This window comes from Xenopus laevis, chromosome 3S (genome assembly GCF_017654675.1).
Source record: "Xenopus laevis strain J_2021 chromosome 3S, Xenopus_laevis_v10.1, whole genome shotgun sequence".
NCBI lineage: Eukaryota > Metazoa > Chordata > Amphibia > Anura > Pipidae > Xenopus > Xenopus laevis.
This window is the reverse complement of record NC_054376.1, coordinates 20009076-20024331: the sequence shown is the minus strand read 5'-3', so window position 1 is coordinate 20024331 and position 15256 is coordinate 20009076. Positions and strand designations below refer to the sequence as shown.

Below are 15256 nucleotides of genomic sequence, written 5' to 3'. Positions count from 1 at the left end.
CTGTTTTGTAAACATGCACTTGCATTTATACTGAATTACTTATGAGACAGGGGCCCAGGGAAATGCATTGTAAGTAGCACTTCCATTATATTTAAATATATTTTGATTTAGCCTTGAGTGCTTCCACTATTTCCCTCTAATACATATACTGGTACAATCTTAACCTACAGAATTCCAATACGACATTTCAAGCCACAGTAAAAAATTTTATTGTGTGTTTACATCCTCTAATTTTGGAGCCAAAGAATCTCCTTTTTTCAATGCATTACAAATAGAGTTGCAGTGATGGGGGTGGGTTAGAGCAGTGATCCCCAACCAGTGGCTCGTGAGCAACATGTTGCTCTCCGACCCCTTGGATGTTGCTCACAGTGGCCTCAAAACTGGTGCTTATTTTTGAATTTCTGGTTTGAAGGCAAGTTTTAGTTGTACAAAAACCATGTGTACTGCCAAACAGAGGCTCATGTAGGCTGCAAGTCCACATAGGGGCTACCAATTGCCAATAACATTCCATATTTCACACCCCTAGGAACTTCTTGCATGATTATGTTGCTCCCCAACTTATTTTACATTTAAATGTGGCTCACGGTTAGAAAAGGTTGGGGACCCCTGGGTTAAAGAATGGTGTAGTCAAGTTGTCAGTGACTGGAGATCTGAAAGTCTAACCTTTCCTCCTGGTTCACAGGGCCAGGCCCTGGAGACAGAAATCATTATAATGATTTAGAGGCACATTTATCAATCGAATTGTATTAATAAAATCAAATTTTCTAAACTGAGATAAATAGAATCGGCCCGAAAACTCATATCGAATTTAAATCTAATTCGATTTGAATTTAAAATACTTGATACAAAAAACCTTGAATGTCAGGAAGGCTACAAACATCTCCAAATTGATCGCTGGACCTCTCCCATTGACTTAAACAGCAACTCGGCAGGTTGTAGGTGGTGAATAGTTGAATTCGAGTTTTTAAAGGGCTAGAGTACATGGTAAATCTTGAAAATCTCATAAAAAATTTAAAAACTCTAATCGAATTTCCGAAGTCCCTAGTCGAATTTTACAGCTTTGACCATAAAAACGAAAATTCTAATTTCGAATTTTTAATTCGACCCTTGATAAATCTGCCCCTTAATCTGTACCCCCCTTGCAGCATCCTGCCAACAGATGAGGACAAGGGAGTAGCAATGGCCCTGTGTGTGCGCATGTGAGGGCCCTGGGTAGAATTCTTCCATTTTAGAGGCATGTGGGTGTCTCAGGTCACCCAGCCCTCCTTCCCAGAATGCAATGTTTTGTATTAGGACTTCTGCCCTTTTGCTACAGATTCAGTATGTGCCCTGCTGGCACCTTCAGCATAACTCAAAGAGCGCCCTCCTTTACCCACTACCCAGCCGTGGCCTAACAGTTTGTTCTGTAGTACTGTAGCACTCCTGCCCCTCGCGATTCTGGTTAGGGGGAGAGGGACTGAGCAGAGAAGTCAGTTTCCATTGCCAGAAGATGCTTCTGGAAAGCATTGACAGCAGAGATCCAGGTTCTGCTTTAATGGGATGCAATGCCTCGCAGAGGGGTGGGAGACGCCCAAAACTGACCCTGTTATGAAGGGGGAGGAGCTTGCTATAAATAACTGCTAACGGATTAACCCGGGATGAAAGCTCATTAGCAGTAACCTGCCATACAGCAATCTTAACCCTTCTGCTGCCAAATATCTGCTCAGTGTCCTGTCTGCTACAAACCTACAGTGACTCTCACCTAACCCCTTACTCTCTACCCTTGCTCCTTCCTTAAAGGAACAGTAACACCAAAAAATGAAAGTGTATTTAAGTAATGAAAATATCACGTATTGTTGCCCTGCACTGGTAAAACTGGTGTGTTTGCTTCAGAAACACTATTAAAGTTCATATAAACAAGCTGTTGAGTAGCAATGGCAGAAATTGAAAAAAGGCTATATGGCACAGGTTAAATAATGGATAACAGATAACACCATGATGTTCTACAGAGCTTATCTGCTATCTGCTGTGTAACTTGAGCCTTTTCTCCTTTGAATGGCTGCCCCCATTGCTACACAGCAGCTTATTTATATAAACAATAGTAGTGTTAATGAAGCAAACAAAGCAGTTTTACTGGTGCAGATCAACACTGCATTATATTTTTATTACTTTAAAACAATTTCATTTTTTAATGTTATGGTCCTTTAATGAGCTGTTCAGCTTCGCTACTGGATTTTATGACATTTTGTGGAATCATTTCATTTTTTTAAAATGTAAACCCATCTTCGGAGTCCCTGTGTAACATTATCTAAAGCCCAACTATTTTATACAAAGAAAAAGAGGTGCTCAGCACTCAGCAATTACCAAAGACATAAATCAATCAATTAATAATCAATTAAAGATGTGGTTTACCTCTAAATTTTTAGTATGTTATAGAATTATTTGCCTTCTTCTTCGGACTCTTTTCAGCTTTCAAATCATGTAATGTTATTGCTACTTTAGATTACTAATTTTTCTGGGTCAACTAGCAGTTAGGCAGGTTAGACATGTGTCTTTTTTCAACCTAACTTATTATGTTTTTCAGACCCTCTTCTATTCATATTCCAGTCTCTCATTCAAATCAATGCATGGTTGCTAGGGTAATTTGGACCCTAGCAACCAGATTGCTGTTGCAAAATGGAGAGCTGCTCAATAAAAAACTTATTAATGCAAAAACCAAATAATAAAAAAATTAAAATCAATTGCAAATTATCTTAGCATATCACACTCTACATTGTTAAAGTGAACAACCCATTTAACTGAACATACAGTGCATTAGAGATAAGGAAACAAAAGGAAATTTAAAAAGGGGTGGTTCACCTTTAAAGGAGCAGTAACACCAAAAACCAAAATTATTTTAATGGAATGACAATATAATGTACCGTTTTGCTGTGCTGGTAAAACTGATCTATTTGTTTTAGATACTCTACTATAGTTTATATAAACAAGCTACTGTGTAGCCATGGGGCACCCATTCAAATCTGAAAAGATAGAAAAGGCACAGGATACAAAGCCGATAACAGATAAGATCTGTAGTATACAATGGGATTATTCAGAGTTTATCTGTTATCTTGTTGCATGACAATTTTATGGCACAGGTTGTTGAGGAGCCAACCAGAAAAAAAATGCTATTCTGGATCTAGTGATCTCAAATGACCCACAACAAAAACCATGACTTTCAGAAAAGCTAATTTTAGTGCCTTCAGGGCTGCCCTTCAGAGCATTGATTGGGGCATTAAGTTTTCAGCTAAAAACACAGAACAGAAATGGATGCCATTTAAAATTATATTAAATCATTACTGTTCTCAATTTATTCCCTTAAGGAGTAAATGTAGAAGCTCTAAGAATCACCCTATGTGACTTAATATAGAAGTAAAGAAGTTAATAGGAAAGAAGAGAAAAGCATTTAAAAACTACAAGTCTGTTGGGACAGAAGCTGCATTTAATGAATACAAACACTCTAATAAATGTTGTAAATCAGCAAAGAAAGGAAATGAAGAGTGCATTGCGGCGGAGGCTAAGACTAACCTCAAAAAGTTTTTTAAATATATTAATAGTAAAAAGATGCAGGTTGAGAGTGTTGCTCCATTAAATAATGGTAACAGTATGGTTGCAACACATACAGAAAAGGCAAATGTGCTAAATCAGTTCTTTTCTTGAGTGTATACCATAGAGGAGTCCAAGTTCCCAGGCTCACTTCATAGCTGCACTGATGGCTCAGCTCAATCTAGTCAGTGGCTGACTCAGGATATGATCCATAAAGCTTTAATAAAAATGAATGTAAACAAGGCTACAAGGGCCTGATGGCATACACCCCCAGGTTCTAAGAGAGCTTAGTTCAGTTTTAGACCAGCCCCTATTTCTGATTTTCTTTCTATTCACTTTCATATGGTATGGTACATATGGATTGGAGAAAAGCTGTCATTCCAATATTTGTAAAGGGATTACGATCTCAACCTGACAATTATAGGCCAGTAAGTTTGACATCTGTGGTGGGCAAATTATTTGAAGGCTTGTTAAGGGATCAAATTCAAAATTTTGTCCTAGTGAATGACATTATGAGCAGCTCAGCATGGCTTTATGAAGGATAGGTCATGTCAGACAAATTTGATTGCTTTTCATGATGAGATAAGTAACATGCTGGACAGTGGGTCTATTTGGGACAGTGTGATCTATTTGGATTCTGCCAAAGTGTTTGATAAAGTGCCCCACAAACGACTGCTTTCTAAACAAAGGACTGTTGGGCTTAATGAAGTCATTTGCGCATGGAAACTGGCTACAGGATCGAGTACAAAGGGTGGTTGTTAATGGTACATTCTCTACTTGGAGTAAGGTTCTTAGTGGGGTCCCTCAGGGCTCGGTATTGGGTCCGCTTTTATTTAACTTGTTTATTAATGACTTAGGGGAGGGTATTATAAGTAATGTATCAGTGTTTGCAGACAACACAAAACTATCCAGCCCAATAAATTCCATCCAGGATGTGGCATCCTTGCAACATCTTGACAAACTGGCAATCTGGACAGCTAAGTGGCAAATGAGATTCAATGTTGATAAATGTAAAGTCGTGCACCTGGGATGTAAAAATATCCAAGCCACTTATACCCTTAATGGGACTGCACTAGGCAAATCCATTATGGAAAAGGACTTTGGAGTCATTGTAGATGATAAACTTGGCTGTAGCAAACAACGCCAGTCAGCAGCATCAAGGGCAAATAAGGTCTTGAGCTGTATTAAAAGGGGCATTGATTCACAACAGGATGAGTTCATTCTTCCACTTTATAGAGCACTGGTAAAGCCCCATTTAGAATATGCTGTACAGTTTTGGTCTACATCACTCAAACAGGAGGACATTATTGTATTAGAGAGGGTACAGAGAAGGGCAACTAAGTTGGTAAAAGGTATGGAAAATCTTGGCTATGAAGAAAGACTGCCCAAATTGTTGATGTTCACGCTGGAGAAGAGGTGTTTAAAGTGGACCTGTCACCCAGACACAAAAATCTGTATAATAAAAGTCCTTTTCCAACTAAACATGAAATCCATTTCTATTTTTTATTAAAGCATTCATAGCTGTTATAAGCTCATTTAAAAATCTCAGTTGTCAATCAAATATTGTCTGCCACTCCTCTATGCCAGTGGCATAGAGGCGGGGCAGACAATTACTTTCACTTCCCATTCAGCACTTCCTAGATGTCACTGCTCTCCCCACATTCCCCCATTCTCTTTACCATTTAATTGTATAACCAGTGCATCGGGATGGACATCGGGTCCCCTATTCTGGTGCACAAACAAGATTTTGAGATGATACAAGGCTTGTCTTAAAGGAGAAGGAAATAAAACTAAGTAAGCCTTATCAGAAAGGTCCATCTAAATATACCAGTAAACCCCCAAAGTAGTGCTGCTCTGAGTCCCCTGTCAAAAGAAACACTGCATTTCTTTTCTTCTATTGTGTACACATGGGCTTCTGTATCAGACTTCCTGCCTTCAGATTAAACCTCATTGCCCTGGGCAAGAGCATGCTCCGTTTGCTCCTCTCCCCCCTCCCTTCTCTGCTGTAATCTGAGCCCAGAGCTATAAGTGAGCAAGGAGAGACTCAGGCAGGAAGTGATGTCACGCCATGTTAATACTGCAGCTCCTATCCTAAACAAACAGAGAGTTTCTAGAGCTTTTTACTCCGGTATGGTAAAACATTCTACAGAATAAATATAGCATTCTAGCTTGCACTATTGCAGATATTGGCGATAAAATGCCTCCGTAGCTTTCCTTCTCCTTTAACTAAAGAAGTAGCTAGATATGTTGTACATTATGTTTTGGGCTTCTGTACCAGCCCAAGGCAACCACAGCCCTTTAGCAGTAAAGATCTGTGTCTACAAAGATGCCCCAGTAGCTGCCCATCTTCTTTTCTGCTGATTCACAGCACATGCTCTGTGCTGCTGACACTTATGGAGCTTAGGGACCCACTCACTATATATAATACACATAGAATAGAAATGTCACAATATACGTCTGATTAGTAATTAATACAGATAATTACTACATGGCAGCACAGAAACCAGTGCAATTTGCACCAGAATTTAACAATCAGCCCTGTAGCATCAGTTTATATTACATGCCAACCTCCTTTTCTGCTTGATAATTTGCAACTACCCCTAAGCTTAGCTACTCAACAGCTGCTCAGAGCCCACCGAGCATGTGAGTGTCACATACACTTTCCAAGATGGTGACCTACGTGTCAAATTTGAAGTCCTGGATCATTGCTGCTATTGAGAAGCTGACATTTTTGGCTGGTGCAATAAGTTCAGTATATAAACTATGGTATTTTTAGCAATTCATTGTTGGGGTTTAGTTCTCCTTTAAAAAGTCAGTGGTCTGAAATCATTTTGCATGGATATCACTGCACAGTGTAATTAGTGGACAGATGAAAGAAAGAAGAGGTTTGTTTGTCAACATTAAATATTAGAAACAGAGTATCAGGTGCAAAACTCTTCAGAATAGAAAAATCTATATTGAATTAAATTTTGTGTAAACCACCTGGTTAAAGTGTTTGGCACCGAATGTTTCCTCTGTACAATGCACTGTACTTTGTTTTTAAGGTCAAGTCTGTCTGTTTGTGCAGCAGATCTTATTTACTCATAACATGCATGGGCGTTGGCAGAGCTCATTATAAATCAAAGGCACAGAGGCCCACGAGTCCTTTTGTTCTTCTTCAGTAAAAGGGCTGGGCAACAAGGGTTTACGGCTGTACCCAGAATTCCTGGTACTTCCTAAAAAGGTGAGTTCTGATACTGGAATTCCATTGCATAGTTATTGGATCTGTTACACGGAAACCCATTTTCCAGAAAGCTCCAAATTACAGAATGACCATCTCCCATAGACTCCATTATAATCAAATAATCCAATTTTTTAAAAGATATTTCCTTTTTCTCTGTAGTAATAAAACAGTTCCTTGTACTTGATTCAAACCAAGATATAATAATCTGTATTGGAAGCAAAACCAGTTTACTTGGTTTATTTACTGTTTACAAGATTTTATAGACAATCTATGAAGATCCAAATTACGAAAAAATTCCTTATCCAGCAAACCCCAGGTGCAGAGCATTCTGGATAACAGGTCCCATATCTGTATAGGATTCAACCAGTTATCCAGGAAGCTCCAAATTATGGGAAAGCCACCACCCACTGACTCCATCAAGAACTCCATTTTTTTTTTTAAAGATTTCCTTTTTTTTCTGCAATAAAACAGTAGCTTGTACTTGATCCCAACGAAGATATAATTAATCCTTATTGGAGGCAAAACCAGCCTATTGAATTTATTTAATGTTTCCATTATTTTTTAGTAGACTTAAAGGGGTTGTTCACCTTCCAAACACTTTTTCAGTTGAGTTGTTTTTGGATTGTTTCTCAGAAAAAAAAAGACTTTTTTCAATTGCTTTACATTTTTCACCAGTTTTCCAAAATCTAAGTTTAATGTAGTCTGGCAGCTCAGTAATTCAGCTGCAGACTCTGAACTGTTACAGTTTTGCAACATTTAGTTGATACATTTCTCAGCAGCATCTCTGGAGTATTAGCAACTATTGTATCAATTTTAACAGCTGCCTGTAAGGAAACTCAAGAGATTCTACTCAGCAGGGACATAGATAAGAAACGTATTAACTAAATGTATCAATTTAGAACAGTTTACAAGATCGGCGACCCTCCCTCCCAGAGCAAGCGGCTTCAGAAGGTGAAAAATGACACTTACACTTTAAATATTAGAAAAACGGTCATACATAGAAAATGGAAAGTCATTGGAAAAAGTCTTTATTGCTGGTGATCTATCTGAAAACAACTAGTTGTCTGAACCACCCCTTTAATGAATCTCAGGGATTCTGCTCAAAGGGACAAAGATAAAAAATGTATCAACTAAATGTATCAATTTAGAACAGTTTACAGCCCCCCCCCCCCAGAGTGGCTTTAGAAGGTGCAAAATGACACTTGACACAAAATATGCTTCAATATTTTAAAAACAGTAACACATAGAATATAGAAAGTAATTGAAAAAAGTCTTTATTTCTGCTGAACTGTCTCAAACCAACGAGCATTCTGGATAACCGGTCCAATAACTGCACCGTAAAGGTATGGGATCCATTATTTGGAAACCTGTTATCCAGAAAGCTCCAAATTACAGAAAGGCCGTCTCCCATAAACTCCATTTTATCCAAATAATCCAAATGTTTAGAAATGATTTCCCTTTTCTCTGTAATAATAGAACAGTACCTTGTACGTGATCCCAACGAAGATATAATTAATCCTTATTGGAAGCAGAACCAGCCTATTGGGTTTATTTAATGTTTACATGATTTTATAGTAGACTTAAGGTGTGAAGATCAGAAGGGGTGATTGTTTTTTTCCTCTTGCTTCATAGCTTTCTGCCTGGCATTTGTGTTTCTATGGACACTGCTGAACTGACTAGGACATGGAGTTGTTTAGGCTGGATTGCCGTGGGCAATTTTCTTTTTGGAGTGGAAACAATGGAACAGTGGAATGAGACTGAAATATGAATATAAGTGGCCTGAATAGAAAGAGGAGTAATAAAAAGTAACAATAGCACATTGGTAGCCTTACAGAGCATTTGGTTTTAAGATGGGGTCAGTGACCCCCATTTACTGGAAAGTCAGAAAAAAGCAAATAATTCTAAAACTATAAAAAATAAATAATGAAGACCAATGAAAAATTGCACATTATTGGCAATTATATAACATACTAAAAGTTAATTTGAAGGTGAACCACACCTTTAATAATAATTCTATATACATGTTTATTTCCTTGCAAGGAGTTATTAGTGCATCCCTCCCATACTCTAGCAGGAGGAGTACTACATAAAGAGGAGGAGCACTTAAACTGAAGTGTAGTTACAGTAGTGAGGATTAAATGCAGGAGACAGTGAACAAGCCTGGGAGATCATACTAATCCTTATATGGAAAAATATCAAAGTAATGCCAAGTGAGGGAAGTACTCACCACTTTCAATCTCGCCACCCTTCTTTGTGGTAGCCGCGTTGCCCATGGTGGGGGGCGGACGGGTCCTCTAAATTCTGGACAAACGCCCCCCACCAATAAGTTTAAGACCTGCGATGAGAAATCAGTCCGTTACTTCTGGGTTACACATCGATCAGCATCTGTAGGGAAAAGCCTTAAATATATTATCCCGAGGGGCTAAAATGTGCCCAGGACTAATGACGGTCTTTGTGAGGTGGTAGTGTTGCTGTAGGGAACTATCTAGCAGTGTCTCCTCTTTCTTTCCACACCACAAAAACATAAAAGCAGGTTATGGGGCTCCTGCTGAAAAATTCGAGAGGGAAGCTGGATTGTAAGCTCCACTGGCCAGCGACTGGAGTAAATAATGCAGAAGCGTATATATATCTCCTTGAAGAAGCAGCACTCACAGGACATCAAATCATTTAGGGCTCTTACAGACGAGCGTTTTTACCTGCACTCCCCTGCGTTCCGTTTTTCAGCGTTCAGCCACAGGGGAGCGCAGGAATAGACGCATTACATTTTTTCCAATGGGGCTGTACTCACACAGGTGCGTGTAGGCGCCGAACGCAGGTTGAGACGCAACATGCTGCATTTTTCCTGCGTTCGGCGCCTACACGCGCCTGTGTGAGTACAGCCCCATTGGAAAAAATGTAATGCGTCTATTCCTGCGCTACCCTGCGGCTGAACGCAGAAAAACGGAGCGCAGGTAAAAACGCTCGTCTGTACGAGCCCTTATTAAGAATTCATCACCAACGTTTCGGCTGTTGCACCAGCTGTTCTCAAAGTCCAAAAAAGATTTTGAGAAAGGCTGGTGCGACAACCGAAACATTACTGATGGATTCTTAATAAATTATTTATTGTCCAAACTCCAGGCCTAAATTGTGGTACTTGGGTACCGCCCCCAGAATGGCAGAGGGGTGTCACTGATCAAACCTGCCTTCCTCCCCACCCTATGGCTGAAGGGGGCACCCCACAGGCCAGCCCACCCCTCACACCTGTACAGAACCCCCGTCGGAACAGCGCCCCCTTCAGTACCTTTAGCAAGAGCAGCAGCCGCACTACTACTGCTCCCTGCAGCTCCAATGTCACATAACATGGCAGGAACAGTTGTAATGTGCAGTCAAGTAACTACTACTGCCTACCCCAGCCTCCAGGCTGTGCCCCAGGTAGCCGAGTAAACAAACTCCGAGCACCCCCTCGTACCGCTGGCAAGGAATGCTGGGAATTGTAGTGCAATGTGAGCAGGGGAGACGCCGGCTAGAGAGCCACTAACAGCGCCTTGGGCCTATCCATACATAAGCTAAAAACCGCAGCTCAGATACCTCTGGGAAGCGATATGACGGGCCTGCTGGCTCTCCTCCCACCGGACGCATCCAGCACCCGCTCGTCACCTCTAGAACCCCGCAGGCCGCGGAACCTTTTCCCTCCTCCTCTGCGAAGCCTCCAGGACCCCCCCACTCACCTAATTAGCTCCGCCTCGTTCGTCGTCATACAAACCTTGTAACCCAATCACGGAACGTAGCCCCTCCCGCCCCAGGACAAGCTGCCTCGAACGTACTCCCCTAGTGCCCCTCGTAAGTCCCACCCCTTTTTAGACGATCATCGGTAAAGCGGTAAGGCCTAATCCCACCTCCCCTCCCTGTCACCCAGGAGACGGGAGTCCTGACGTCACACAGGAAAAAAGCCCAATGAGAAGGCGTGGGAATCAACTGTCTCCGCCCAACGCTTTCTCATTGGCTATAGACTTGCTCTGACTGGCAGCAGAAAGGCGGGACAAATCTGCAGGTAAATGATTGGATCAGTTGCTGCGCTGACACCATCGGGCTATTAATAGAGAGTGCAGAATCCCGCCTCTTTCAGCTCCAGGGTTATTAACTCGGTAACCGCTAGAGCTTCGAAAGCGGGTAGTAAACGACGGCAGAGTGCGCATGCGCAATTCAGTCTGACGTTTGTATGTACGTTAGTAATACTTTTCCCATGCGCGCACAGAATGATGTGCGCTCTTTTGACACTATGTGTTTATTAGTTGCCTCATGAGTTAAACATTTTCTTTCCTTTCTGTTTTTGGCCTTAGTCTTGTTGCATGGCTCTCATTGCATATCCATGTCTTAGTGCGAGTGGGCCACACGCCCCACACGTAATAGCACGGTGACCCCAGTATGGGACAGTGACTCACAGTATGTAATAGCATGTGACCCCAGTATGGGATGGTGACTCACATTATGTAATAGCACCAGGGCCAGACTGGGAGTTAAAAGCAGCCCTGGCAAAAACTTCTATGCAGCCCACGTGCGAGCAGAATATACAGGTTTTAAATGGCAACAAATGCTATACACAAAAAACAATATTCAATAAAATGCCCAAGGTTTTGTCACGAAAAGTAACCCATGGCATCCAAGCTCAAGTTAGAATGCAGTTATTGGACCCTGCAAATCTTTATGGCAGATACGTTTTTTTTTATATGTGGAATTTCTCTGAATATAGCAAGGTCAGCATAAAGCATAAATTTACCAAAAACCAAGAGAGTTTGAAACCACATAAAATAACAGGCATTGTGAGTAATGGTACTAAAATTACATGCTGCATTCTTTGAACAATAAGCCCTTATCAACACCTGCATAAGTGGCTATATAAACAGTAGACATTATTGTAAACATTCTTTGAAAAGTCAGCTCTAAGGGGGGGCCCGGCCGTGCCACACTTTTGTGATTAGCCGGGCCACCCTTTACCTAATCGAATAGTGCCCGTCCTTCCTAAATTTCATTGGTGGTCAGCAGCAGTTCCAGTTGGCTGCGACCCGTGCGTACGCATGACGTCAGTATGCACTGGCGCAGTTGTAATAAAGAAGTGTGTAGCCTGCCGGCTGCAGTCAGAAGACGCGACAGGAGACGGCGGTGCTTCTTCCTTGGAGACAGAGGTGTTTCGTACTGGAGACGAAGACGCCGCAGGAGAAGAAGCCATCTGAGAAGGAGACTGCCGTGGAAGAAGACATTGTTAAGGAGGCACAAGAGAGACCCCCGTTACAGGTAAGTTCCACTGAAGGCAATATAGCCCCTGGCCACCAATGTGTTTTCATAATTTGAGTAGGAGTCCACTGGCCACCAATTGTTTTTTACAACTTGGGCAAGGTTTTTTTTGTAAAGGGGCCCTGGTTTGAAGAACTTGTAGGGGGCCCTGGTCACTTGTTTTTTTGAACCCCTGGCCACCAATCAATGTCTTTTTATAATTTAAGTAGGAGTTCCCTGGCCACCAATTATTTTTTATAACTTTGGTAACATATTTTTTTGGAAATTTTTAAGGGGGGCCCTGGCCACTTATGTTTTGGTTTTATTTCTTTAACTTGTAGGGGGCCCTGGCCGCTCTTTTTTTTTCTTTAACTTGTAGGGGGCCCTACCCGCTCAGGTTTTTTTTCTTTAACTTGTAGGGGGCCCTGGCCACTTTTTTTTTCTTTAACTTGTAGGGGGCCCTAGCCGCTCAGGTTTTTTTTCTTTAACTTGTAGGGGGCCCTGGCCGCTCTGTTTTTTTTTTCTTTAACTTGTAGGGGGCCCAGGCCACTTGGGTTTTTTTTTCTTTAACTTGTAGGGGGCCCTAGCCGCTCAGGTTTTTTTTCTTTAACTTGTAGGGCGCCCTGGCCACTTGGGTTTTTTTTCTTTAACTTGTAGGGGGCCCTGGCCACTCAGGTGTTTTTTCTTTAGCTTTTAGGGGGCTCTGGCCTCTTGTTTTTTTTTTCTTTAACTTGTAGGGGGCCCTGGCCGCTCTGATTTTTTGTTTCTTTATTTTTTGGTATAGTTTTCATTATATGCCTGGCTGCTTTGTGGTGCCTTGTGCTTAGCTGAATGTTTTTTTTGTTTCCCAATTTTAACTTGCACTTTAGTAGGGTGAAGAACTTGTAGGGGGCCCTGGTCACTTGTTTTTTTTGAACCCCTGGCCACCAATCAATGTCTTTTTATAATTTAAGTAGGAGTTCCCTGGCCACCAATTATTTTTTATAACTTTGGTAACATATTTTTTTGGAAATTTTTAAGGGGGGCCCTGGCCACTTATGTTTTGGTTTTATTTCTTTAACTTGTAGGGGGCCCTGGCCGCTCTTTTTTTTCTTTAACTTGTAGGGGGCCCTACCGCTCAGGTTTTTTTTCTTTAACTTGTAGGGGACCCTGGCCACTTTTTTTTTTCTTTAACTTGTAGGGGGCCCTGGCCACTTGTTTTTTTTTTCTTTAACTTGTAGGGGGCCCTAGCCGCTCAGGTTTTTTTTCTTTAACTTGTAGGGGGCCCTGGCCGCTCTTTTTTTTCTTTAACTTGTAGGGGGCCCAGGCCACTTGGGTTTTTTTTTCTTTAACTTGTAGGGGGCCCTAGCCGCTCAGGTTTTTTTTCTTTAACTTGTAGGGCGCCCTGGCCACTTGGGTTTTTTTTCTTTAACTTGTAGGGGGCCCTGGCCACTCAGGTGTTTTTTCTTTAGCTTTTAGGGGGCTCTGGCCTCTTGTTTTTTTTTTTCTTTAACTTGTAGGGGGCCCTGGCCGCTCTGGTTTTTTGTTTCTTTATTTTTTGGTATAGTTTTCATTATATGCCTGGCTGCTTTGTGGTGCCTTGTGCTTAGCTGAATGTTTTTTTTGTTTCCCAATTTTAACTTGCACTTTAGTAGGGTGAACACTTTTTTGCACTTTGCCGTGGAACTTTATTTTGACCATGCCCATTTTGTGGCTACACCCCCTAATTGAAAAACCAGAGCAAAAAAGGGAGCACTCACTGTTCCAATGCCGATGCGCTGTGCTTCCACGTGAAAAAGCGCTTCTCGTAGCGTATAATCCAAGTGAAAATCTTCAAAAGACACGGAGCACTTGTGAGGCTAAAACCATACTTTTATTATACAAATATCATTAATATCATGACGGGATCAAACTTAACACACTTGACGCGTTTCGTGGACCAAACCACTTCCTCAAAAGCATGATTAGTTTGACTGCACCTGAACATTTTAAAAGGCTCTTAGATCACACCTCCTAAAAACATTAACCCTATATAGTATCTCGTTGCTAGGGGATATTTAGGTAGGTTTGAATTATAATATCTATACGTGAACAAAATATATATCATATACATTTATCAATAAATCAATTCCCTGTTCAAGTTCTTCAAATTTAGGAAGAAGGGCTAATAGGTTATTATTCAAATAGCACATGCAAAATAGAACATGCAAATATTCATATACCTATGTTAAATGCCAGGACTGAAAATCAAGATTAAATATACATTATACCAATTCAGTAATAAATCACGCAATAATAATTAGTAAAATCCTAAAATAATAGTTTAATATCTATAAATATTTATGTAATTTATTTGCATGTTTATTTTCAAGAGAGGATAAAAAGGACAGAAGCAGGCAACCTGGGGACACCTAATGGAAACATGGAAACACCAAAAGAAACATGTCAGTTCCCAATTACGATTCAAACCTCCATTGGTTTCTGTAGTTCTAAGATGGTAAATCCAGAACACCTCTAACTTAGAAAGGGTTTTACTTTTATCCCCCCGGCGTATGTTCCACTTAGGGCTGTCTATAATCTGGAATGTAAAATTTGATATTTTAGCATGATGTTCAATAATGTGTTTGGCTATCGCAGATTTGGTATCACCTCTCTCTGCGGCTGATAAATGTTCAAAGAATCAAACGCCAGCACAACGTGTAGTTTTACCCACATATTGTGCCCCACAAGCACATGTAGCTAGATAGATGACCCATCGTGATTTACAATTAAAGTGACGTTTGATTGAGTAGTTTTGTTAGTAACAGTGCTCACAAAAGAATTGGACATATTTAGAACTGTGCAAGCTTTGCATCTAGTTCGACCACATCTAAACGTCCCTTTGTAGCTAAGCCAGGTGGGTTCGCTGTTCTGGGTTTTGGACTCGTATAAACTAGGGGATAACCAAGACGCTAGAGATTTACCCTTACGGTATACAAAGGACGGGGTTTGATCCAAAGAAAGCTTTAATACAGGATCTTGTAGAAGAACACCCCAGTGTCTGCAAACACTCCTTTGTATGTAATGGGTATCCCTATTGTATACGGTACTAAAGCGCAAGGTTGCTGCCTGATTAGGTTCACTGGTTAACCTCTCTCTTTTACGTCTGATGTTATGCCTCAAAGGATCTGATCTATTATTCAGGACAGCTCTGTCATAAGCTATTTTGATATTCTTGGAGTCATACCCACGTTCTAAAAA

The 15256-nt window shown here is 40.9% G+C and overlaps 1 protein-coding gene across 7 annotated transcripts in view; it reads right to left on the bottom strand.

Moving 5' to 3' along the window:
- Nucleotides 1-10612, bottom strand: part of prkaca.S (protein kinase, cAMP-dependent, alpha catalytic subunit S homeolog) — a 51250-nt gene extending 40638 nt beyond the window's left edge. The window contains exons 1-2 of one of the 7 annotated variants that reach the window (XM_041587443.1): nucleotides 10530-10612; nucleotides 9015-9122 (exon numbers count right to left, since the gene is read on the bottom strand). In XM_041587443.1, the coding sequence (XP_041443377.1) occupies nucleotides 9015-9060 (46 nt within the window). In that variant the 5' untranslated portion in view covers nucleotides 9061-9122; nucleotides 10530-10612. The other 6 variants (XM_041587444.1, XM_041587442.1, XM_041587440.1 and 3 more) reach the window with 6 other exon arrangements.
- Nucleotides 10613-15256: the final 4644 nt, after the last annotated feature.